This window comes from Schistocerca nitens, chromosome 2, assembly GCF_023898315.1.
Source record: "Schistocerca nitens isolate TAMUIC-IGC-003100 chromosome 2, iqSchNite1.1, whole genome shotgun sequence".
Taxonomy (NCBI): domain Eukaryota; kingdom Metazoa; phylum Arthropoda; class Insecta; order Orthoptera; family Acrididae; genus Schistocerca; species Schistocerca nitens.
Genome location: NC_064615.1, coordinates 641,561,325 through 641,585,549, shown reverse-complemented (window position 1 = coordinate 641,585,549; position 24,225 = coordinate 641,561,325). Strand labels below are relative to the sequence as shown.

General features: G+C 38.9%; 1 protein-coding gene across 1 annotated transcript in view; it reads right to left on the bottom strand.

Moving 5' to 3' along the window:
- The window catches only part of LOC126236756 (DNA-directed RNA polymerase, mitochondrial), a 295,970-nt gene that overhangs the window by 61,207 nt on the left and 210,538 nt on the right, over positions 1-24,225 (bottom strand). The window contains exons 18-19 of the mRNA XM_049946296.1: positions 20,045-20,290; positions 8,258-8,417 (exon numbers count right to left, since the gene is read on the bottom strand). Coding sequence (XP_049802253.1) covers positions 8,258-8,417; positions 20,045-20,290 — 406 coding nt within the window. The remainder of the gene's footprint in view (positions 1-8,257; positions 8,418-20,044; positions 20,291-24,225) is intronic.

Sequence of the window (24,225 nt, the reverse complement as noted above, 5' to 3'; positions counted from 1 at the left end):
CCTTCACAACTTAAGTTTCTCTCTCTCTCTCTCTCTCTCTCTCTCTCTCTCTCTCTCAATCCCCCCCCCCCCCCTTTCTTGTTCATGTTTTACTACTGCAGTATTATGCTGCAGTTGTGAGATACAGTAATATCCTTTGTTAAAGTATTGGTTCTTAACAGTCACAGTTACAAAAATTTAACTGAAAACTAAAACAATGTAAACTTCCCAGAATTCTAAAAAATTCACAGATTTTTCCCGGATCTCCCAGTTGTCCTGGGTCATATACACTCTAACATCCTTGATTTAACACAGTCTATAGTCTTGACTAAATATGATCCGAAAATTACCTAGAGCAATTAAACAGAGAACTGACTCATGGAGATAACATCTTGGACCTACTGATAACAAATAGACCCAAACTTTTCGACTCTGTATGTGCAGAACAGGGAATCAGTGATCATAAGGCCGTTGCAGCATCCCTGAATATGGAAGTTAATAGGAATATAAAAAAGGGGAGGAAGGTTTATCTGTTTAGCAAGAGTAATAGAAGGCAGATTTCAGACTACCTAACAGATCAAAACGAAAATTTCTGTTCCGACGCTGACAATGTTGAGTGTTTATGGAAAAAGTTCAAGGCAATCGTAAAATGCGTTTTAGACAGGTACGTGCCAAGTAAAACTGTGAGGGACGGGAAAAACCCACCGTGGTACAACAACAAAGTTGGGAAACTACTGCGAAAGCAAAGAGAGCTTCACTCCAAGTTTAAACACAGCCAAAACCTCTCAGACAAACAGAAGCTAAACGATGTCAAAGTTAGCGTAAGGAGGGCTATGCATGAAGCGTTCAGTTAATTCGAAAGTAAAATTCTGTGTACCGACTTGACAGAAAATCCTAGGAAGTTCTGGTCTTACGTTAAATCAGTAAGTGGCTCGAAACAGCATATCCAGACACTCCGGGATGATGATGGCATTGAAACAGAGGATGACACGCATACAGCTGAAATACTAAACACCTTTCTCAAAAGCTGTTTCACAGAGGAAGACCGCACTGCAGTTCCTTCTCTAAATCCTCGCACAAACGAAAAAATGGCTGACATCGAAATAAGTGTCCAAGGAATAGAAAAGCAACTGGAATCCCTCAACAGAGGAAAGTCCACTGGACCTGACGGGATACCAATTCGATTCTACACAGAGTACGCGAAAGAACTTGCCCCCCTTCTAACAGCCGTGTACCGCAAGTCTCTAGAGGTACGGAGAGTTCCAAATGATTGGAAAAGAGCACAGGTAGTCCCAGTCTTCAAGAAGGGTCGTCGAGCAGATGCGCAAAACTATAGACTTATATCTCTGACGTCGATCTGTTGTAGAATTTTAGAACATGTTTTTTGCTCGAGTATCATGTCGTTTTTGGAAACCCAGAATCTACTATGTAGGAATCAACATGGATTCCGGAAACAGCGATCGTGTGAGACCCAGCTCGCTTTATTTGTTCATGAGACCCAGAAAATATTAGATACAGGCCCCCAGGTAGATGCTATTTTTCTTGACTTCCGGAAGTCATTCGATACAGTTCCGCACTGTCGCCTGATAAACAAAGTAAGAGCCTACGGAATATCAGACCAGCTGTGTGGCTGGATTGAAGAGTTTTTAGCAAACAGAACACAGTATGTTGTTATCAATGGAGAGACGTCTACAGACGTTAAAGTAACCTCTGGCGTGCCACAGGGGAGTGTTATGGGACCATTGCTTTTCACAATATATATAAATGACCTAGTAGATAGTGTCGTGAGTTCCATGCGGCTTTTTGCGGATGATGCTGTAGTATACAGAGAAGTTGCAGCATTAGAAAATTGTAGCGAAATGCAGGAAGATCTGCAGCGGATAGGCACTTGGTGCAGGGAGTGGCAACTGTCCCTTAACATAGACAAATGTAATGTATTGCGAATACATAGAAAGAAGGATCCTTTATTGTATGATTATATGATAGCGGAACAAACACTGGTAGCAGTTACTACTGTAAAATATCTGGGAGTATGCGTGCGGAACGATTTGAAGTGGAATGATCATATAAAATTAATTGTTGGTAAGGCGGGTACCAGGTTGAGATTCATTGGGAGAGTGCTTAGAAAATGTAGTCCATCAACAAAGGAGGTGGCTTACAAAACACTCGTTCGACCTATACTTGAGTATTGCTCATCAGTGTGGGATCCGTACCAGATCGGGTTGATGGAGGAGATAGATAAGATCCAAAGAAGAGCGGCGCGTTTCGTCACAGGGTTATTTGGTAACCGTGATAGCGTTACGGAGATGTTTAATAAACTCAAGTGGCAGACTCTGCAAGAGAGGCGCTCTGCATCGCGATGTAGCTTGCTCGCCAGGTTTCGAGAGGGTGCGTTTCTGGATGAGGTATCGAATATATTGCTTCCCCCTACTTATACCTCCCGAGGAGATCACGAACGTAAAATTAGAGAGATTAGAGCGCGCATGGAGGCTTTCAGACAGTCGTTCTTCCCGCGAACCATACGCGACTGGAACAGGAAAGGGAGGTAATGACATTGGCACATAAAGTGCCCTCCGCCACACACCGTTGGGTGGCTTGCGGAGTATAAATGTAGATGTAGATGTAGAATGAGGAGTGCTGGGAAAAGTGTGAGAGCAAATCTTGTACCCATAGATGATGATAATTTTTTTCACATTTTTCTCTAGAATCTGTCTCAGAGAGAGAATAAGTTCCTCATTGGTTACAAATGCAACCAAAACTAAAGAAAAGAGTTCTCTGTTGAATGTGAAGTGTAATTTTATTTGAACATTTAATACTGGGAACAGCCCAAGTGTTGTTATCCAAAAGAACAAGATGGGACACTATCTCCAAAATCCTTGAGCTGATACCCAATGCATTTTCTAAAATAATTAATACAAAACTGAATTGACAATACTTATACCATTCAGCATTAGGACTTACAATTACTGTCCTAGACCAAAATGTTTAACTCTACAACTAGTATCCAATGAATCAACAACAAACCTTATATTAACATTAACTAGATTTTCTGTTGGTGTTTGACAGAACATGATAACAATATTAAATAGGAAACATTGCCTAATGGTCTGCCAAACTGTATTTCATTTGGTCATGAACTGGTTTTCAGTTTTGTAGGCAATTGCTTGGTGACAATGGACTGTTGCAAACATGGATAAAATAGCATGTGACTTACATTATGCTACACACCACATGAAGGATGTTGTGAATGGCAGACAGGCACAACAGAAAAAAATAAAAAATAAGGCCTTCATCATACAGAACACAGCAAAATTCATTATAGTGCACACACACACACACACAGCCGTTGTCATCTCTGTGCACTAATGTCTGACTGACTGACTGCATATAAGGTGAGCAGCAGTCCTTGTTGGAGTGGGTAGTGAGGGACAGAAGAGGTGTGTGGAGGAGAGCGGAGGGATACTGAGTAGCGGGAGGGTGGGGTGTGGGCAAGATCCCAGTGTTGCTTGTGGGAGTGCGCAGGGGCATGGGGGAGAGGGATGGGGGCATAAAAACATAAATCCCAAATATCACAATCTTGTTTGTACACTATGTACACAAACTGAATTTGATTAAGAGTTATACAATGTTGTCATAATAAAAATTACTCACACCGTTTTGTTCAATACTAACAGTTTTATAGTGGTATAAGACACAGGATTACCTGTTAAGGTGAATAATATATGTGGATATTAATGTAATGAATACTCATCAATCAAATATTAAACTTGATAAATTGATCTCCAGAGGATTTTTTTAAAAAAAAAACACCTCGATATGCCAATATCAGTTATGTTTAAAAATCATTTTTATTTTAATACAATGTACACTGACAGAACACACCAAAAACACACAGTTAAAAATGCCTAAACTGGGCAGCTATTGCAATATAACACGCACATATATAGAGAGGTCTGCACATGCCCTGATAGCCGAGTGTATTAAAGCACCACTTCTGGGATGGGGAGGTGTGCCAGCCACAGATCAAAACCACCCAGCAGATTAACAATGAGGGTCAGTGTGCTGGCCACCTAGGATGTTGTTTTTAGATGGTTTCCCACATTCCACTATGTGCATACCAGGCTGGTACCCACAAACTGTGTCAATAAGATGATTCACAAAATTTAGAAGAAACTTTCACTCACTTTCACATGAATAACACTACATGCAAACAGTCGGGGTACACATATTCCATTCCAGGAATGGCGACAGGAAGGGCACCAGTACACCCCTTAAATTAATCACGCCAAATCCGTTCACATCTATGTCAATCCTGCATCAATGTGGGTCAAAGTCACAAGAAAAAGAAGTTATAGAGAGAGCTTTGCAATTTAGCTCTTCATGTTCACAGACCACCAGCAAGATGAGTCAGCAACTTGCCAAACTATGAGGTTGATTCAAATGAAACCTGCTCAGTGCATCTAGCTTTGCCTTACAAGTAAGTTGGCACCATGTAACCGGGGGTATGGTGGCATCATCTATTGGTAGAGAGACTGATGCGTGTACACAGTTTGATAATGCATAGCGCCAGTGTGGTTCCACACCGAAGAGAAGATGGTCTCACAAGTTATCGTCCACTACTGAACATGTAGGCGAGTAAGCAGGAACAATGAGGAGTGATTTGATTTCTGGTAGTGAAGTGAGTTTGAGGCCATGAAATGTATCGACAGTTGAAGGCTGTGTACAGCAAGTACAGTCTGAGTCGTTCAAGTGTTGTGGAATGGCGCGAACAATTCCTTGAGGGGTGCGAGTCGCTGGAAGACAATGCTTGTCCTGGACAGGCTCATCATGTCATTACACTGGAAATGGCTGCGGAAATGAATGCTTTAGTCCTGGACAACCACTGAATCATTGAGGATGAGGTCCATTGGTTACTGGGCATTAGCGTGGGCATCACCCACACCATAATGCATCAACACTTGAACTTTAAAAAAATCTGTGTGCAGTGGGTTCCCCACCAACTGACCGCCGAACAGTGCAATACCCGAATGGCGCTGTCTTTGAGTCATCTGCAATGTTATCATGAGGAGGAATACGGCTTTCTGTCACTTATTGTCACAGGTGACGAAACATGGTGTCGCCATTTTGAACTGAAAAGCAAGCATCAGAGCAAGCAGTGGAAACATTCGACTTCACCACCTCCAAAAAATCAAAGGTCATGCACACCAGTTCTGGTAAGGTCATGGTGTCCTTTTTTTGACCACAAGGTGCCACTGCTTGTTGAGTTCCTGGAACGGGGAACCACCATCAATGCCCAGCATTATCAAGCCACTTTAGACAAGCCATCAAGTCGAAATGCCGAGGCATGTTGTCCAGTGGCGTTATCCTCCTGCATGATAATGCTTGCCCACACACGGCCAATGCAGTGAAGATGACATTGCAACAGTTTCACAGGGAAATGCTGGAACATCCACTGCACAGTCCTGACCTTTCACTGTGTGGCTTCCATGTGTTTGGACCTCTAAAACAAGCTATTCACAGACATCGATTTGCAACAGACGATGAAGTGTGTGACTGGGTCCAGACCTGGATCTGCCAGCAGCCTACTAGTATCTTCAAGGATGGAATCGACCGGCTAGTGTGGCAATGGGATTAATGTGCCAACAGTTTTTGCGACTATTTCTGAGTATGAGTACTGTGTATAAATACATTTTTGAGCTAATAAAATCATTACTGTTACTTTACACTAGCAACTGGGTTTCGTTTGAATGCCCCACAATAGTGAATTTCTATGTCATGCTTCTCACAGTAATGTCTGTAGTGCCAAGAATATGACAATAAAGACTAACTGTGCAATTAAATGGAAAAAGATGGATGAATAGCGGGCTTGTGGAATAGGATCCCAAAGAACTGCAACTCTTGAGGACTGTGATGTAACAGTGAAATACCAATGGTGAAGATGACGGAGAGCTCTGTTAGTGCAACCTCCATGCAATGATGAACATTTGGATAAAGGAATCACTATAGCCACCGTGGTGAGCAGTGTAGCAACTGTCCAAAAAGCAGAGCTTTCATGATGCAAATGTGGTCACACGAATGGTAAACAATCACTTGCAGCAAGTGGGTCTGTAATCTAATATTTCTTTGCCACATTTACACTCAACAGCAATTTGCTAGACACAAGTCTACAAAATAGAGCACATTTGAGAACTGATCTAAACCAGTAGCAATCAGTGGTGAGAATCATTTTTGTCCAGGAAAAAATGATAGTTCTGTTTATGTTCATAGGCATACTGACGACCAGGAGTACCTCTTACATGTTTGCACTCTCCAGTCTAGAACAACACAAGTAATCTTAGTTCTCAGCAATGAGTTACACATCCCAGTTACCTCTGGCTTTTATCCAGCAACCAGTGATGAGTGGTTTATATATCATTGATGTTCTCTCTTCTCTTTTATGACATTGTAAAAGGACACCTTGTGTGATCTGGTATTCCAGCAAACAGAACAATATGGATCATTCTATGCACTATAATATTTCTAAGAATGAAAATCTCCTCTACAAGACTCACCTTGGATGTCGTAAACAGGTATCTGGAAAACACAGATTTTTCTGCTTGTCCATAAAATCCAGAATTCTGCAGACAAAGGCACCAGATTGATGCTATGCTCCTTGACTTCTGGAAGGCATTGAATACAGTTCCACACAGCTGTTTAGTGAATTCAAGCTTGCCAAGTATGGGTCCAGATTTGTGACTGGATTCAAGATTGAATTCAATATTTTATTCAGAACAGGAATCTACAGATGTAAAGGTAATTTCTGAAGTACCCCAAGGCAGTCTTCATGGCCTTTACTGTTTACGATATACACAAATGATCTATGGATAACACTGGAAGTGCCACACAGTTTTTTGCAGATGATGCTGTTGTCTATGGGAAAGTTGCAATGGTAGGAGACTGTAGTGAAATGCATGAAGCCTTGAAGAGGATCAGCAATTGCTGTAGGGGCTGTCAGCTGACTGTAAATAAAAGGTTCTTGAATACTACCTCTCAGTCTGGTACCCACACCAAGTAGGATTAACAAAGGAGATGGAGGAGATCCAACAAAGAGCAGTGTGTTTTGTAATGGGATCATTTAGTAAGTGCGAGATGTTAAATATATTCCAGTGGCAGTCACTACAAGAGTTGCCTTTTGTATCACTGAGATGATTACTGTTAAAATTTCAGGAGCATACATTCAAAGATGATTCCCTTACATCTTGCGAATCAACCACTATGAGAAAATCAGAGAAATTAGAGCCCAGGGCTGGGAGAAAAATAACAGTACCCTATGTACCATCCATCACACACTGTAAGGTGGCTTGCAGAGCATAGTTGTTGAGGTAGATTGAGATTACCACAGGGGCAATACAACACACAGTGTACCCCTCCTATCCTGAGCCTTTAGATCTCTATGACTCAAACCCACTGAGTACATGTAGAACCTTAGCTGGATGGTGTATGGCATCTAACATATTATTAAGAAGTGTTCTATACAAGTGCACATCTTTATTCTTGCATCAATAAATCTTTCAAATGTCAAGAGGACCCCATTTCAATCAATATCACATACCATCTACCCATATCGACTTGGGAACATATAGGCACATTCCTACCATCAGTTTATCAATGCATCTCAATCATGTAACAACATACCGGTATCAATGACATTTTACAAAAATGCAGAACCACTTCTGAGCAATTGTCTCAAAAATTAGTGCAAAGATCTACGAAGATTCAAGAACTACAAAAACTTGTTTGCAGCGCAAGTAATCATGATTATTATAAATATTGTCTATGACTAGGGGATGTAGGTATGATCATTCCATTATAGATATTGGTGTATAGATGTAAATATTAAGCAAGCATTAGTAAATAGGCAACATCTGTTCGATATGCCTGGGAATGCAGCTTTTCTAATATTTTGTTGCGTCCCTTTACAACTTCTCTAAACACAAACTGAATACAGCATATTAATATCAGATAACTGTAAATATACCCTACAGTAGTGGATTTTGTTAATTTATACCAAGCTTGATCCACAGCCTACAACGTTCTCTTTCTCCAAAGGAATATGGGACATGATCTATCTATAAATGAATGATTCACGGTAAGAATATTTGTTTTGCTTGTTAATTATTTCATATCACCTAACCAATTTAACATTTTTGCATGTTTATTTGCAATTTTTCTTCTCATTTGTATGCAAATTTCATCTAACAACTCAATGTAATGTAAATTTAAATTTTTTGAAACTCACCTTTCAGCTGGCGTGCTATCTGCAACCTTGCACCAAATCTGGTGACTCCATAAACTGTTGTCATAACAGTCTGTTTGATCACTTTTCTTTGCACAAATCCTTCCAACACCTGGGCAATTTTAACATTATTTTGTGCATCTTTTGCTCTTTCCCTTTCCACCTGGAATTTGAAATTTTATTTAGACAAATAATAATGGACAAAACATGAACAGGCAGTTGACACTTTTAAGAGGGGTGCCTATCAATTGGTTACTGTCTACTAATTAACTGCAGTCTTTAAAAATTAAATGCAGAGGTTAGCTTTAATGAACCATGTTACCTTCTTCTGCTACCCTAACAAAATGTTAGTAATTTGGTCACATGGCAAGTGTAGTTTACTAGACATCTAAGTTTACTTTAACCCAACAATTTGGCTGTTTCTTACACTGAATTAATGACCATTGTGTTGGTTATATCTGCCACTGTGGTGCTGTTGCAGCAGGGATTAGAGTGGGCCACTAGCTGCTCCCACTCATGTAATTCTTCGCATGCCTCGCCATGCTTTCTTACGGTGCGGCATAATCTGATGCATTTTACTGCACTTTTCTCAAATCAAATGACTGTTGCAATTGTAATTTGCCAACAATTCGAAGCTTTGTGCAACAGCAACACGTATTATGAAGATAAGCATATTACTTTTGAATCATTTTGGTAGGATTTTAGTGGGGGAACCAATGCATAGACTTTTGTTGTACAATATTCACTTAGAAATTACTTCTCATATGGTACAATTCCAAACAAGATATTACACATAGTGCAATATCACACTCTTCGCAACAAACAGGTTTATCTTCTTATTTTATTTCCCTTGACGTATGTTTTGCTGCAGAACACTTGACATGGTCTTGTTGGTGCTTGTTTCTTCTCACTAGAAGGAATATGTTTAGGAAAAGCGTCATCCAATCGTTGTGAGGCTGAAATTTGGCAAAGGTGACTCACTTTTATTTGTTGAGAGGAAGAATTAACAAGTGCACTACATTTTTCAAGTAAACTTTCAAAAAGCTTAATTCAGGAATCAAGTCCCCCAAATTTTCCGAGTTTCTTGTACATAAAGTATGAATTTAGAGCTGCAACATCCATCAGATGGCAAAATGTTATATTTTCAGGGATGATTCCGTGTTGCTGTATAATTTTTCATGAAATGGTCATCTATGTCGGTGTCATCCATTCTGTCAATGTATTTCAAGATAATTTATGACTTTGTTGTCACTGTTTTCTTCTTCTGAGTTTGTTGTAGTTGGTCACTGTAAATAGTTGACAACATGTAAATACTTTTCCTTATCTCATCATTGCATTGCCATCAATTTCCCTTTGCAACAAGTCTTAACTTCACCGTTCTTGAGTTTTGTCTCCCTCAAAGCAGCTGGCATTTCCTTTCTGTTACTGATGACTGTGCCAATGCCATCAGTGCTTTGCGACAACAAAATAAAATAAGTGGGGACTTGTATAAAATTTGCCAGTAAAAATGTTATACCCTTACGCTCTTTTTCAGGCTTTTTCTGCAGATGGTCAACCACTGATTTCAACTTGCATAATTTAGCAGGAATAACAGACTATCTTGAATAAAAACTTTTGTTCTTAAAGTGAAGAAACTTCAACAGACGACTAAATCTACTTTATGATATTAGTTTTTGGAAAATTGGTGTTTGCAGAATTTATTTCCTTGTATAATACATTTCAAAATATCTTGTAGGAATAACATCACAAACAAGGATATAATTCTATATTTGCTTGTTGATTCCCCTTCGTACATATACAATCGTTGTTTCGGAGTGTCCACATATCAAACTACTCATCTCATTAGTTTTCATTATTAACAACCCATGATCAAAAACGAATGTGAAAATTTGGTTGATCTGCAAAATGAATTTTTCCAGCTGGTGTACCTGTAAATGCAAATGTACTCCTATCTGCACTACAATTAACAGACCCTGTTCTTATACAACCAATGTCAGCAGTCAGCATTTTTATAATGTCACCTTCCCCACTTGACATTTCTGTACCACTGTCACTACAGCTTTCATCATCATTAACTTAACCACTGCTTGAAAAGCTTTTACTAGATTAATCATTACCACTTTAATAATCTTTAAATAGCCCACCATGCACTGATGAGGATAATACATACTTTGACATGTTTACTCCTGTCTACTACCCAATGAAGTACTTGTTTCAGACAATAGAAAAGACAGTCACATGTGAGGTATCACTAACACTAGGTGCCGCAACCCTTGTGGCTGATAAACAAATCTTGAAAACATTTTGTAGTTACTTCTGAATGTTGCCGACTGTCAGTCCAGGCATCATTCATAGAGCATGCAGTACATTGCTGCCAGTTGGCTCAAATTCATTTCGGACAGCATGAGTAGTGAAGCACTGGGCTTGCCCGAGTCCAGCTCGTAGAGCACAGAGGCAGTGCACATGGATTCTGAGCACGATCGTGGGGTTATTCCCTACAGCTTAGGAAAGCATGTTTCTTTAGCAACAGGTACACAATGTGTCAAATTTAGCGTGCTTTCTGTAGAGAGTATGCACCAAATGGAAAGAGCTTAGTGAAGAACAGTACAGACTATGTTATGTCAGCAATATATTAGTGAAAATTAGCAACATAAAAGAAAACCATACGTTGAGTGGATGAAGGTTCATTGTTTGTCCTCTCCAATCAAAAATGACTTGACAACTATGGAGATCTCTTATTTATGACTTCCTTGCAGATGTGATACAGCATTATTGCCATTATTTGAATAGACAGTTCATATAGTCCAAAATAGTAAAAGGGATGCCAGAGCCTCTTACTCTTAATAACACAAAAAGACAGCTGTCACAGAACAATGCACTTCCTAGTGGCACACAATGAATTACTCTGGCATTAGGCTGGGTAATTCCTGTGATTAGAGCTGAAAGAAGTTGGAAAACACTTAGGTACCATTTTTATTAGTTGTCAGTCTTCCAATGAGTTTGACACAGTCTACCATGAATTTTGCTCTTGTGCCAATCTCTTCATATCACAGTATCAATTGCAGCCTATATCCTCAACTTTTTTTTTATGTACTGGTATTCCAATCTATGTCTTTCCCTGCAGTTTTTACCCTCCACAGCTGCCTCTAGTACCATGATAGTTATCCCCTGGTCTTGTAACACATGTCCAGTCATCCTGTCCCAATTTCCTCTCAGTGTTTTCCATATTTTCCTTTCCTCACCTGTTCTGTAGAGACACAGAAAGCGGACAAGCACAGTCAAAGCCGGTATACCTGACCAAAAGTCATCAATAGTATCAAATATAGGCTTTGATTTGAGGAAGATATTTCTGAGAATGTACATCTGAAGCATAGTATTGTGTAGAAGTGAATCATGGGTTGTAAGAGCACAGACAAAGAAGAGAATCAACACATCTGAGTTGTGATGCTATACACAGATGTTGAAAATTTGTTGGAGTGATGAGATAAGGAATGAGGAGGTTCTCTGTAGTAGTGAATCACATGTTGTAGGAACACCAGTAAAGCAGAGAATCAAAGCATTTGAGTTGTGAACCTGTAGACAGATGCTCAAAATGTTCTGTAGAGAATCTCCTCATTCCTTATCTCAGCACTCCAACAAATTTATGTTTTGATTTCTTCACATTTTTCCAGCAGCCATTTTGTCTCAACGTTCCTGCATTTTCTATTTATTTCATTCCTAAGTGACTTATATTGCTGTATTCCTGTCCTTTCCTGAACTTTTTTAACTTCCTTGTTTCACTGATCAACTGAAGAATTTATGCTGTTATCCAAGGTTCCTTTGCAGTTACATTTCTTATATCTATCTTTGTCTGTCCAGCCACTGTGATTGTCCTTCCTAAAAATGTCCATTCCTCTTCTACTCAACTGCCTACTGTGGTATTCATCATCACAGTATCTTCAGCCTTAGAGAACTTCAAACACATCTCATCATTCCTCAGTACTTCATTATCCTGCTTCTTTGATCACTGATTTTTCCAGATGATTCTCGTAGACTTCAGTCTACTTTTCATCCTTACTAAATTGTGATCTGAGTCTATATCTTCTCCTGCATACGTCTTACAATCCAGTATCTGATACTGGAGTCTGTCTGATGATGATTTAATCCAGCTGAAATCTTTCTGTGTCTCCAGGCCTTTTCCCAAGTATACCTTCTCCTCTTGTGATTTTTGAACAGTGTATTCACGATTACTAGCTGACAGTATTATGAAAAGAATAGATTGCTGTTCACCGTATAGCAAAGATATTGAGTCACAGATATGCACAACAAAAAGGCTGTGAAATAAGGAAGCTTTCTGCCTAAAAGGCCCTCTTCCAAATTTGACAACTCAATTTGTTTGATGTCAGTTGACATGTCACCTAATGCATGACAGTACTCTAGAGTTGGTCTTATATGTGATTACCTTTACAGAATGCATTCCACTTTCTAAGAGCACTTCTGGCAAATCTAAGGTTTCTGCCTACCTTCTCACCAACTACTTTTACAAGTTCATCCAATTTAAAATTAAAATGCGACTAGATCCAAAAGTTTAACAATATCTTTATAAATGGATACCTTCAATCTCTTTTTTATGGGTATTATGCTGCATTTATCCATATTTCAAAGACAGCTGCCACAATGTAGAAATTTTGTTCATTTCTGTATTTCCTTACACTTGTGCAACAAAAAAATAATTGCCAGCGTTCCCTGGGGCATATCCTTGATGCTCCTTTAATTTCCATTGAACATTCACCATCAAGTATAATGTAATGAGCTCTATCAGTTGTAAATTCTTTGAGCAAATTTTATGCTTGTAAAGATTCAGCATATGACTGTAGTGGTTATTGGTCACCAATATGCTACAGAGTGAAACAACCCTCAGAAATCTAAGAGGAAAGAATGTACCTGTTCATCTGCACCTACTACACGAGAGTCTTAATAAACAAGCTATGTTTCCCACAATGGAGATGCCTTATTCATTTTGAAACTACTTTACAATAAATGAGTGCTTATTTCAGACTTCTCTTTTGTGAGCATGTGTTGCAATAAAAACTTGCCATGGTAGTATCATCAAACATGAATATATTTTTAAATGCTGAATTTTAATATTTTTGTTTCCTATTTAGTCCGTTCAATATCAGCACAATATCTATCTTTGTGTGTGTGTGTGTGTGTGTGTGTGAGAGAGAGAGAGAGAGAGAGAGAGAGACTGAGATTGGATCCTTCACTGTAGTCAACTCTTCATCAAGATCCTGCAACAGCCACAAAATTAGAAGCACCAAACTCATTGTAAATACCAACATCAGACATCACAACAGAAGTAAACATGTCTTCAAAAGCTTGCTATGCCCAAAGCTAAAATATTTATGGGAATGAAAACATATAAGACCTTTATTTGTATTTCTCCCTACTCATATAACAGAGTTGGTATGACTTTCCCTGTACCCATTATGCACATTCTCAAACAGGAACACTTCATTAGCTACCTCATTAATGTTAAAAAGTTATCTATTGCATGAACAAAAGTAGAGAAAGATGTACTGCAAAGCATAGACAAAATTGAAGAGTCCTGGAAGCAGTGGATTTCAGTTGACAAACTAATTTAGAATAATGTAGCTTAAAAGCTGAGAGGCATATTGATAACAGGTTTACATTTTGGTTCACTATAGCTGAAGATAACTGTATTTACTGCACAATGTAATAAAATGACAAGCATTTTAATCATACACTCTCTAAAACACCACACATACCAAAATACACCACAAAGCAATTATATAAATGTGACAGAAATCAGTAGATGTGGTGCACATGTATGGGTGGACAAATGATTACATTTTCAGAAAAATTAGACGATTTATTCAAGAAAAAGAGCTTCACAAACTGAGTAAGTCAGTAACGCATTGGGCCACCTCTGCCCCTTATGCAAGCAGTTATTAATCTTGGCATTCATTCACAGAGTTGTTGGATGTCCTCATGATGGATATCATGCTAAATTCTGTCCAACTGGCACATTAGATCATCAAAATACCGAGCTGGTTGGGTGGCCCTGCCAATGTTACTCCTAACATTCTCAGTTGGGGAGAGATCCAGTGACTAGCTGGCCGAGGTAGGGTTTGGCAAGCACCAAGACAAGCAGTACAAAATCTCACTGTGAGTAGGCAAGCATTATCTTGCTGAAATTAAAGATTGAGATGGCTTGCCCTGAAGGGCACCGCCATGTGGCGTAGAATATTGTTGACATATTGCTGTGCTGTAAGGGTGCCATGAATGACAAACAAAGCAGTCCTGCTAATAAAAGAAATGGAACCCCACCCCATCACTCCTAGTTATTGGGCTGTGTGTGACACACAGGCTGGTATCCCACCACTGTCCTGGGCATCTGCAGACAATCACTGAGCTGGGCATCTGCAGACACATTTTCGATTTGGAATCTCATTGACTGGAGTCTTACTTCAAATTGAGCCCCAATGACCAGTGTAATTGTTCTTTGCTCTCTCAGCAATTTAACTGTAGCGTACCTCTACATTATTTAACCCACATTTCCAGAAAGTAGTGTAAAGATTAAATTGTTATTTCAGAAACTTTGCATTGTTGTTTTTGTTTACATACAGTTGCGTGTAGGCCAAATTTGAAAAGTCATATTTTCGTGTTTATCTGTAATTTAACTGACTTATTCTTAATAAACTATTACGTTTTATCTTGAGTGAAAAGTGCTTGACTTGCCATAGAATTGTTAGGTCAGGACTTTGGTGTGACGGGTGCTGTAGTTTTTTCCATGTGGGTGACTGTAGTGGCGTGGGAATAGGGGAAGTAAATGAGACTCATCAGTGGTTTTGTAGGATATGTAGTAGAGGTAGGAAGATACTAAAACAGGAGGGGAAAATTGCCACCCTTTAGGCTGAGTTAGACAAGGCCAGGGGAGATCTTGACGGGTTAGAGAGGAAGAAGGGTGAAGAGAGGTGGGAAGTGGCAACAGGCAACAGGAGGAACAGGCCTAGACCTTTGTCTGACAGGTTCGTGGTGAATGTGGAAAACAGATTTGACCTGTTGCTTTAGTTAGAAGCTGGTGAGCCTCAAGCAGTTGCAGTTGTAGACAGGGCACAACAAACTTTCAGGAGCAAATTGAAAAGTAAGAATGTAGGGAAATCAGTAAAGAGAAAAAAAGTGTTGTTGTTAGGTAGTTCCCATGGAAGAGGTGTTGGCCAAGTTTTGCAGGATGAACTACGAGCAGAATACCAGCTAACCAATTTTTTTAAGCCTAGTGCTGGTCTGGTGCAGGTGACAGAGGATTTAGGATCACTTTGCAAAGATTTCACTAAGGAAGACACCGTGGTTATAGTGGGTGGGCCAGGTAACAGTATTGACAGTGATCCTGGGTACAGTATAGAGTGTAACCTGGCAAGGATTGCATCAGCATCGAAGCATACTAGTGTTGAGTTCTTGGGCACCATGACCAACCTCATTTTAACTCTTCTGTCAGGAGAGTTAATTTGGAGTTGGAATGGCTGCTTATGTCAGGTGCAGGGTCACACATTGGTGCGGTTGCTGTCGATTCTCTCAATAGGTGGGATTATACTAGGCATGGCCTTCACCTCAAAAGGAAAGGGAAGGGTAAACTGGCTGGGAAAATACCAGGAAAGTTAAAGGGGGAAGGCACTGTCATGAGTGATAAAATGCCAGTGGTTATAGGGTTCAGAAAAGGCCCTTTTTTAGGGTAGGGAGGACAGAAAGAAACATGTTTTAAGAGAGGTTAGGATTGAGACAAAGGTTCAGTTTGAGAAAGAAACCAAAAAACATAATTCTAGATTTTTACTTCAGCATAAACAGCTATTGGTTAAGAATTTTCAACAATCAGCAGAAATTTAACACTGTCCAATCTTAACTCAGTCAGTGTGAAATGTCAGCTATCTTTATTCCATCAAACTATTCGAGGACTGAGAAATAAAATTAATGAATTAATTATCTGCATAGATGAATCAGAGTCCTCAAATCCAGCTGACATAATCTGCCTCTCTAAACATCATGTGACCACTGGTATAGAACTTTTAAGTGTTACAGGATTTAGGTTAGTGTCTCACTTTTGTATATCAGAAATGGAGGAAGGAGGAGATGCCACATTCATCAGGAACTGTCATAAATTTAAGAACATACACATTCATAAATTTTGCCTACAGCAGCAGTAGTAACACTATCATTCAACTTAATTCCCACTGTAAAGTTCCCCACAAGGATAGCCAACTGCTCAAAAAAAGCCATTGATAATATCTTATTAGAGAAATCCAATGAACAAAATTATATTACAAAAACAATTGTCAATGGCCAATGTGAATACTGAACAGGATATAAAATCTGTTAAATCTGAGCTCAAGAGGGTAATCAATAAGTCAAAAATTGATTATTTCATGACACTCCTCAGAGACATTCACTGGAGTGATGTTTACAGTGCTAATGGCATGAATGAAAAATATAGCACTTTTGCTAATAGAGTGCTTACCTTATTTGAACACTGTTTTCCCCCAAAACTAACCGAGGTTAGAGCACAGTCTACAAAGAAGCAATGGATTCCTCAAGGAATAGAGGTATCTTGTAAAACGAATAGAAAACTGTATCTGTCAATCCGAAACATTTCTGATGTTGATGCTATAGCACATAACAAGAAATACTGCAAAATATTAAAGACTGTAAAATGGGCATCAAAGCAAATGTATTACAAGGAAAAGATAGTGATATCAGATAACAAAATAAAGACAATATGGGATATAGTGAAGGAGGAGACTGGTAGAACCAGACATGAAGAGGGGCAAATAGCATTAAGAGTAAATGATACATTGGTGACAGATGTGTACAGTGTTGCAGAACTTTTTAACAAACTTTTTATAACTGTTACTGAAATGATGGAGTTGTCAGGTTCTGTAGATGCTGTCATGGGATACCTCAGACCAGACATTTAAAGTACCTTCCATAATATGAATGTGATCCTCACTACCCCAGCATAAGTAATGTCCATCATAAAATCTTTAAAATCAAAAACATCTAGGGGGTATGATGAAATATCAACAAAGCTAATTAAAGAATGTGATTCTGAGTTACGTAACATATTAAGCTATATGTGTAACCGGCCTTTAATAGTGGAATATTTCCTGAATGGTTGAAATATGCAGAAGTTAAGCCACTATTTAAGAAGGGATATAAAGAAATAGCGTCAAATTTCTGTCCAATTTCACTTTTGCCAGTATTCTCAAAAATTTAGAAAAGGTAATGTATTATCGGCTTTATAACCATCTTACCACAAATAATATACCGTCAAAGTCACAGTTTGTATTCCTAAAGGGTTCTGATATTGAGAAGGCCATCTACATTTACAGTGAAAATGTGCTTAATTTATTAGACAAAAAATTGCAGGCAACTGGTATATTTTGTGATCTTTCAAAGGCATTTGACTGTGTGAATCACAATATCCTTTTAAGTAAATTAGAATATTATGGTGTAACAGGAAATGCTGCAAAATGGTTCAAACCTTACATCTCTGGCAGGAAACAAAGGGTGTTATTAGGGAAGAGCCATGTATTAAGCTATCAGGCATCATCCAACTGGGAACTAAGTACATGCGGGGTCCCACAAGGTTCCACCTTAGGGCCCTTACCTTTTCTTGTGTATATCAATGACCTTTCATCAGTAACATTACCAGATGCCAAGTTTGTTTCGTTTGTCGATGATACAAAGATTGCAATAAATAGCAAATCAAGAGCAGCCTTAGAAAGATTGGCTAATAAAATATTTGTGGACATTAATCAATGGTTCCTAGCCAATTATTAGTCACTAAACTTTGAAAAAACACACTACATGCATTTCAGAACTTGTAAGGGGTGTCCCAAGAGTATATGCCTAACATACAATGGCAAGCAGATAGAAGCAGTGGACAGTGTTAAATTCTTGGGATTAGAGCTTGATAATAAATTCAACTGGGAGGAGCACACCACAGAACAGCTGAAGTATCTTAATAAGTCTCTATTTACAATGCAAATTGTGTCAGACATAGGCGATATAAAAATGAAAAAGCTGGCATACTATGCTTACTTTCATTCCATAATGTCATATGGGACTATTTTTTGGGGTAATTCATCAAGCCAAGCTAAAGTTTTCCGGGGACAAAAATGTGCAATAAGAGTTTCATGTGGTGGGAACTCAAGAACATCCTGCAGGAGCCTGTTTAGGGAACTAGGGATACTAACTACTGCTTCCCAATATATTTATTCCTTAATGAAATTTGTCATTAAAAATATATCACTTTTTCAAACCAACAGCTCAATTCATGGAATCAATACTAGAAATAAGAATAATCTTCACAAGGATTTAAAGTCACTTACTTATGTACAAAAAGGTGTGCATTATTCAGGAACACACATTTTCAATAACTTGCCAGCAGCCGTAAAAAGCTTAACAACCAATGTAATTCAGTTTAAGAGAAGCTGAAAGGATTTATTGGTGGCCAACTCCTTCTACTTACAATCTAACTTCTGCGCCATTTCAGTGCAGTAATGTGTTCATTGCAAATAAGTATTGTAGTAGTTCTATTATTTGTTTATTACCTGAAAAATAAAAAATAAATATATTTTTTTAAAATTTTAAATTCAGTGCATTAATGCGATCTTAGTAAATGAGTGTTTGTAAAATGATTCTTTCATATCGTGTTCATTAAAAAAAAAATGATGATCATTCCACTTAGGACCTGTGGAAGGTACATTAGCTTATTTGTTTCAGTTGTAAATATTGGTCATATATCATTGTTTTTCTGACATGCATCCTGGAGGACCTCCTCACTATGGAGAGATGGAGATGGATGAAGACGTATCTGGAGACATCGTGGACAATAGTGGGATACCAACCTGACTGTTGCTTGCCACACAGCCTGACAACCAGGAGTGGGGGTCTCCGCTGCCATTCCATTCCATTTCATAGCGGCACCCCTTTGGTTGTTATCCTCAGCACCCTTAGAGCATAGCGGTACACTGATGAACTTCTATGTCCCATTTTGTTGCCCTTCACGGCAAGCCATCCTGAGCTTACATTTCTGCAAGACAGTGCTCACTCCCACATGGGGAGCGTTTCTACTGCTTGTCTCTGTGCTTGCCAAACTCTACCTTGACCAGTAAGGTTGCCAGATCTCTCCCAAACTGAGAACATTTGAAGCATTACAGGCAGGGCCAAGATGAATAACTGCTTGCATAAGGACCAGAAGTGGACCAGTGCATTATTGAGTTGTTCAGTTTGTGAAATTGTTTCTCTTGAATAAATTATCCAGTTTTTCTGAAATTTTAATCATTTGTTTGTCTGTGCATGCACATCACATCTACCAATTTGCATCCTACTCAGATAATTCCTTTGAGGTGTGACATTTTTCTTTCTCAGAGTGTGTAAGTATAGCCAGGATAAAGGACTGACACACAAAAGCTTTCAGTAACAACAACAACAACAACAATCTCAGCAATAAAAGGTAAGACTCCACTGCAAGATAATTATAAGGAGAAATATCAAACTGCCAGATCTGTCTCTCTAAACTTAGCTATGTCCCATAATCTAAGTGTGTGGATAATAATAATCCAGTCCATATGAAAGCAATAATATTTCTTTTTTTTTCCTCAAGAGGGCATTACAACTCAAACTGCTTGTGGTGACAGAGTTGCCTTATGCAGATGCTTGCACTTACAAGTAATTTACATCCTCCAAACAGAGTAAGTTACAATATTTACAAGCCGAAAATAATACACTTACCAGTTGAGCTACACATTCATAAACATCCTGTGGTCGCTGTGCAGGACTGAGATTTACACTTTCAGCCCCAGCAGTGTCTCGACCAAGTGCAGCATAATGTTGTAGTCCATTGCAGGAACCATCTTGGTGCACAGGAAAGTGGCAGATGTATTTCTCTGGATCAGGAGAGCGGACAGCTTTTGCTATTTCCATACAACAAGCCAATGTTTGCCATGGTTCTTCTGACTCAGCCCACCACATGCGACCCTGTTACATTTACAATTACTTGCAAGTCACCAACTATAATATTTAAATACAAAAAATAAAACTATTAAACAGGCTTGGAAAATCATTTCACAAAAAATAGCATCAACAACAATCCAATCAACAGCATTCTTGTAATGTGATTCCTGCACTTTCTAGATTGAATAATGCCAGTCTAAAAATGTTACACTTTCTTGTCAACAATAAAAACTAACAATGTACAGGGGCCAACAAGACCATAAAAATGCAATGGATCCAACAAATACATTCTGCAACAAGTTAAAATAGGAGTTATATGTAGTATAGTTTCTGTGTAAATAAAAAAAGCAGTCGGTTATAAGGCCTTTAAGTTAGAATGTAGACAACATACACAATAATGAAGTTTCTTGCGTTACCTGCATATGCAGGATGTTCTGAAGCTATTTGTTCAAGTTAGTACAGGAGGTAGAAAACATCAAAACACATATATTTCCAAAAGAAACATATGGTTTTGGAAACAAATTTGTAATGTTAGTGAACATTTTGTTAGTGGTGCTGATGTAAGTTGTGCTGGTGACACTAACAGGGAATGTATATCACTCTGTGTACATGGATGGTTGGCTCTGAGCTCTGCTTGGAAACATGCCGATTCATTATAAGCATCACTGCCTTGTAACAATAGCTGTGACTTCCTTGTAAGCACACAAATGCAGTTGCAATCATTACTGCCTTGTGACAATAACAGTGAACATGGAGCAGTTTATATACACTGAAATGGCTGACATGGATCTAGTATCTGGGTCTGAATGGAAATGGATGAGCTGCAGTGAGAGATTACTGACAGTGTTTTTACAACCGACAAGTTCCAAAATACAAAAAATGTTCACATCACCTGCTATGGGAAACAGTCTTCCATGCAAGTATGCATGATACAGGGAGGGATCAAACAGCACAAACTCCCAAAATGGAAGACAAAAACATGACATCTACACGTATGTGACATATTGCACACATCCTTGGTATCAGACACAGACTCGTGTGGAATGTGTTACATGACCAGAGCTTCACCCTTTCCATATTCAGTGTGTGGCAGCACTAACAGCTGAAGATTTTCCCCAATGTGTGCAGATCGCACAATGGTTTTTACAACAGACTGCCTTCCATACCTTATTTCCAACCGAGGTCCTGTACACCAACTTGGTTGTGTTTACTCGTGAAGGCTGTTTCAATATCCACAATTTGCATGTTTGCCCACATGTGAATCCACAAGGTACATGACTTCATACTGGTTTGATGTGTGAGCTGACATTCTCAGTGATAGGTTGACTGGACCACACATTCTCCCACTTTGGCTCAATGGGCAGAGATATTGCATCTTTGTGGAATATGTGTTGCCAGAACTGCTAGAGAATGTACTGCTGAATTTTATATGAAGGATGTACTTCAGTATGATGGGACACCAGCCCATTTCAGCATTGCTGTGAGGAAGCATTTGAGAGCCGTTTTAAGGACTTGATGGATCAGCCAATGTGGCTCTATGGCTTGGCCCCCCCAGGTCGCCTTATCTCAAATGTCTGAATTTCTTCCTCTGTGGGTAAATAAAGCAGCTGGTGTATGAAACTGTTGTGGAAACAGAAGAAGACCTTGTCGTTAGAACTGGTGCCACTGCTGGCACCACTGTGGACATGCCACAAATCTTCAGACAGACATGACAATCAATGGTCCGACGATGTACTGGGTGCATACACGACAATGGTAGCGCATTCAAACAGTTCCTGTGAATGCCACTTCTGCAATTAGCATGCTAAAATACCTTATGTGCAAATCATGCCTAGCATCAAAAATCGCTATCAGGGACCGGATATCCCATAACTAAATATAATTGTTTTATGTTCTCTGCCTCCTGTATTAATTTGAACAAATAGCTTCGTAACACCCTGCATAACAGCATGGCTGGATGATGTTATCAATGCACGGTGAAAACAAAAACTCTAAACATACAAACAGGGATACTGTACATTTCAAACGAAACACCACTGACACCCAGGATATAATGAACCAGTATAAGCTCAATTCGTGTTACGTATACAAATACGTTCCTTCTCCATCATCATCATCATCATCATCATCACTGTTGTTTTCCAAATCCCATTTCCCATTTGTGGAATTTCCATGCATAGCAAATAATAATGTAGTGTTGTCAAAGACATCACAGTATGAACTTATATAATGCACAGTTAAAACATTAGTTCTATCTTTTGCAACAGAGATATGATCCTCATCACAAGATATTTTATAAGTAGCTTAAGATATTGAAAAAAGATTTTGGACATATTGCACTAAGCATCAACATTTTAATATGTGGGCAAAAGTTACAAGCACCAACTTGTTTTTCTATTTTGGATTGTCTGGATGGAGTGTGGTTCTTTCTGTGGATGTAAGGTTAGTTTACTTGTTGAGGGATCTGCAGAATGACAGTGAGGCAAGGTTTGAGGTTAAGAAATTCTGGAAAGTTAACAGGGGGTGATTTGGGGGCAGTGGGGGTGGATCTCATTAGCATTATTGTAAATTTCATGCAAGTTTCTTAAATTAAAATCCTGTTTGACCCGTTTCCATCAGCAAGAAGGAAAGATGATCAGGATTTTGGGTGATCCAAGGAGTACTGGAATTGTAGCCCTCCATACCATGATTCCAGTGTCTTACTGCTCCATCACATTGCTCAGCATTGTTTCTCCAAGTGTGAGAAGTCTAAATGTATGTAGTGTGGGCATGTTGCTTCACTTGCTGACCATAGTGAAATCTTCCAATATGTCTATCACACCTATGCAAACGCTTTATGAGCACCAGCATTATAATAAAGCACAGTGTTCTCAAGTTTGCACTGTAGAGTTTACACAACACACTCAGCATACTAAATCTTCAGATCTAGTTATAAATTAAGACAGGAATCCTAACAAGATTGGCAAAATTTGAATGCCAACTGCCATTTAAAATTTTCAGTATTTTTCACCTCCGCTGTCTGCCCCCCCCCCCTCCTGCCCCCCCCCACCCACCCACCCACCCACCCACCCACACACACACACACACACACACACACACACAAAACAATCCACTCACTTTTTTTTTTTTTTTTTACAGACGATATTTCTTTTGCACAGTCATTAGTACCAGGCTTATTTTCTCAATGATGATCAGATTTCTCTGTCATGATTTAGATGACCCATGCCAGGAGTTTTTACTGCATCTGAGGTAATTAAAAAGATGTGGATATAATTCTACAGCTTACATCCCACTGAAACCTTCAGCGTTGCCTAAATTTTTTCAAGTACTTCAAACTTAGTTCAGTTTAAATGATGTCATAAAAACAGAGCAAACACATTATAAGCCAGAGGGTGATTGAAATGGTCCCCTTTAGTCAGAGTGCACTGTCTGTAATGACAATCAAGAAGTTGAAAGTCATGGACACACATTCAATTCATTATCACACATAAAAACACTGACAAAAATAAATCTAATGGATGCTTATCTGCAACTCCTGCTGATGTGAAATTTCATGAGTTCATGATCATTAACACACTTTATGGTCTGTATGGATACATGTGTCTATTGTTTGTAGTAGTGGTTGACCTGATCACATTCTATTGATTCATGCAACAACTGATACAGGCCATTCCATCTTGAGTTAACTATTTTGAAAATATTATTCACAATGGGCAAAGGTGCAAAAACATTTGGAAATTTTGCAACAAATCATTCAGATCTAACTATCATTCAGACCTAACTGTCTTTCATGTTATCATCAATTTGACATATATTGCAGGATACAGGCCTCATCCAGACATTACCAAGCACTGCAGTCTACAGCTACACCCATCACTGCTGCCCTGCATATTTTCTGACATGTACCCACCTTCCATGAGGTTCTCGTTTGCACCTTTGTAAATCTCTTGTAATCCACC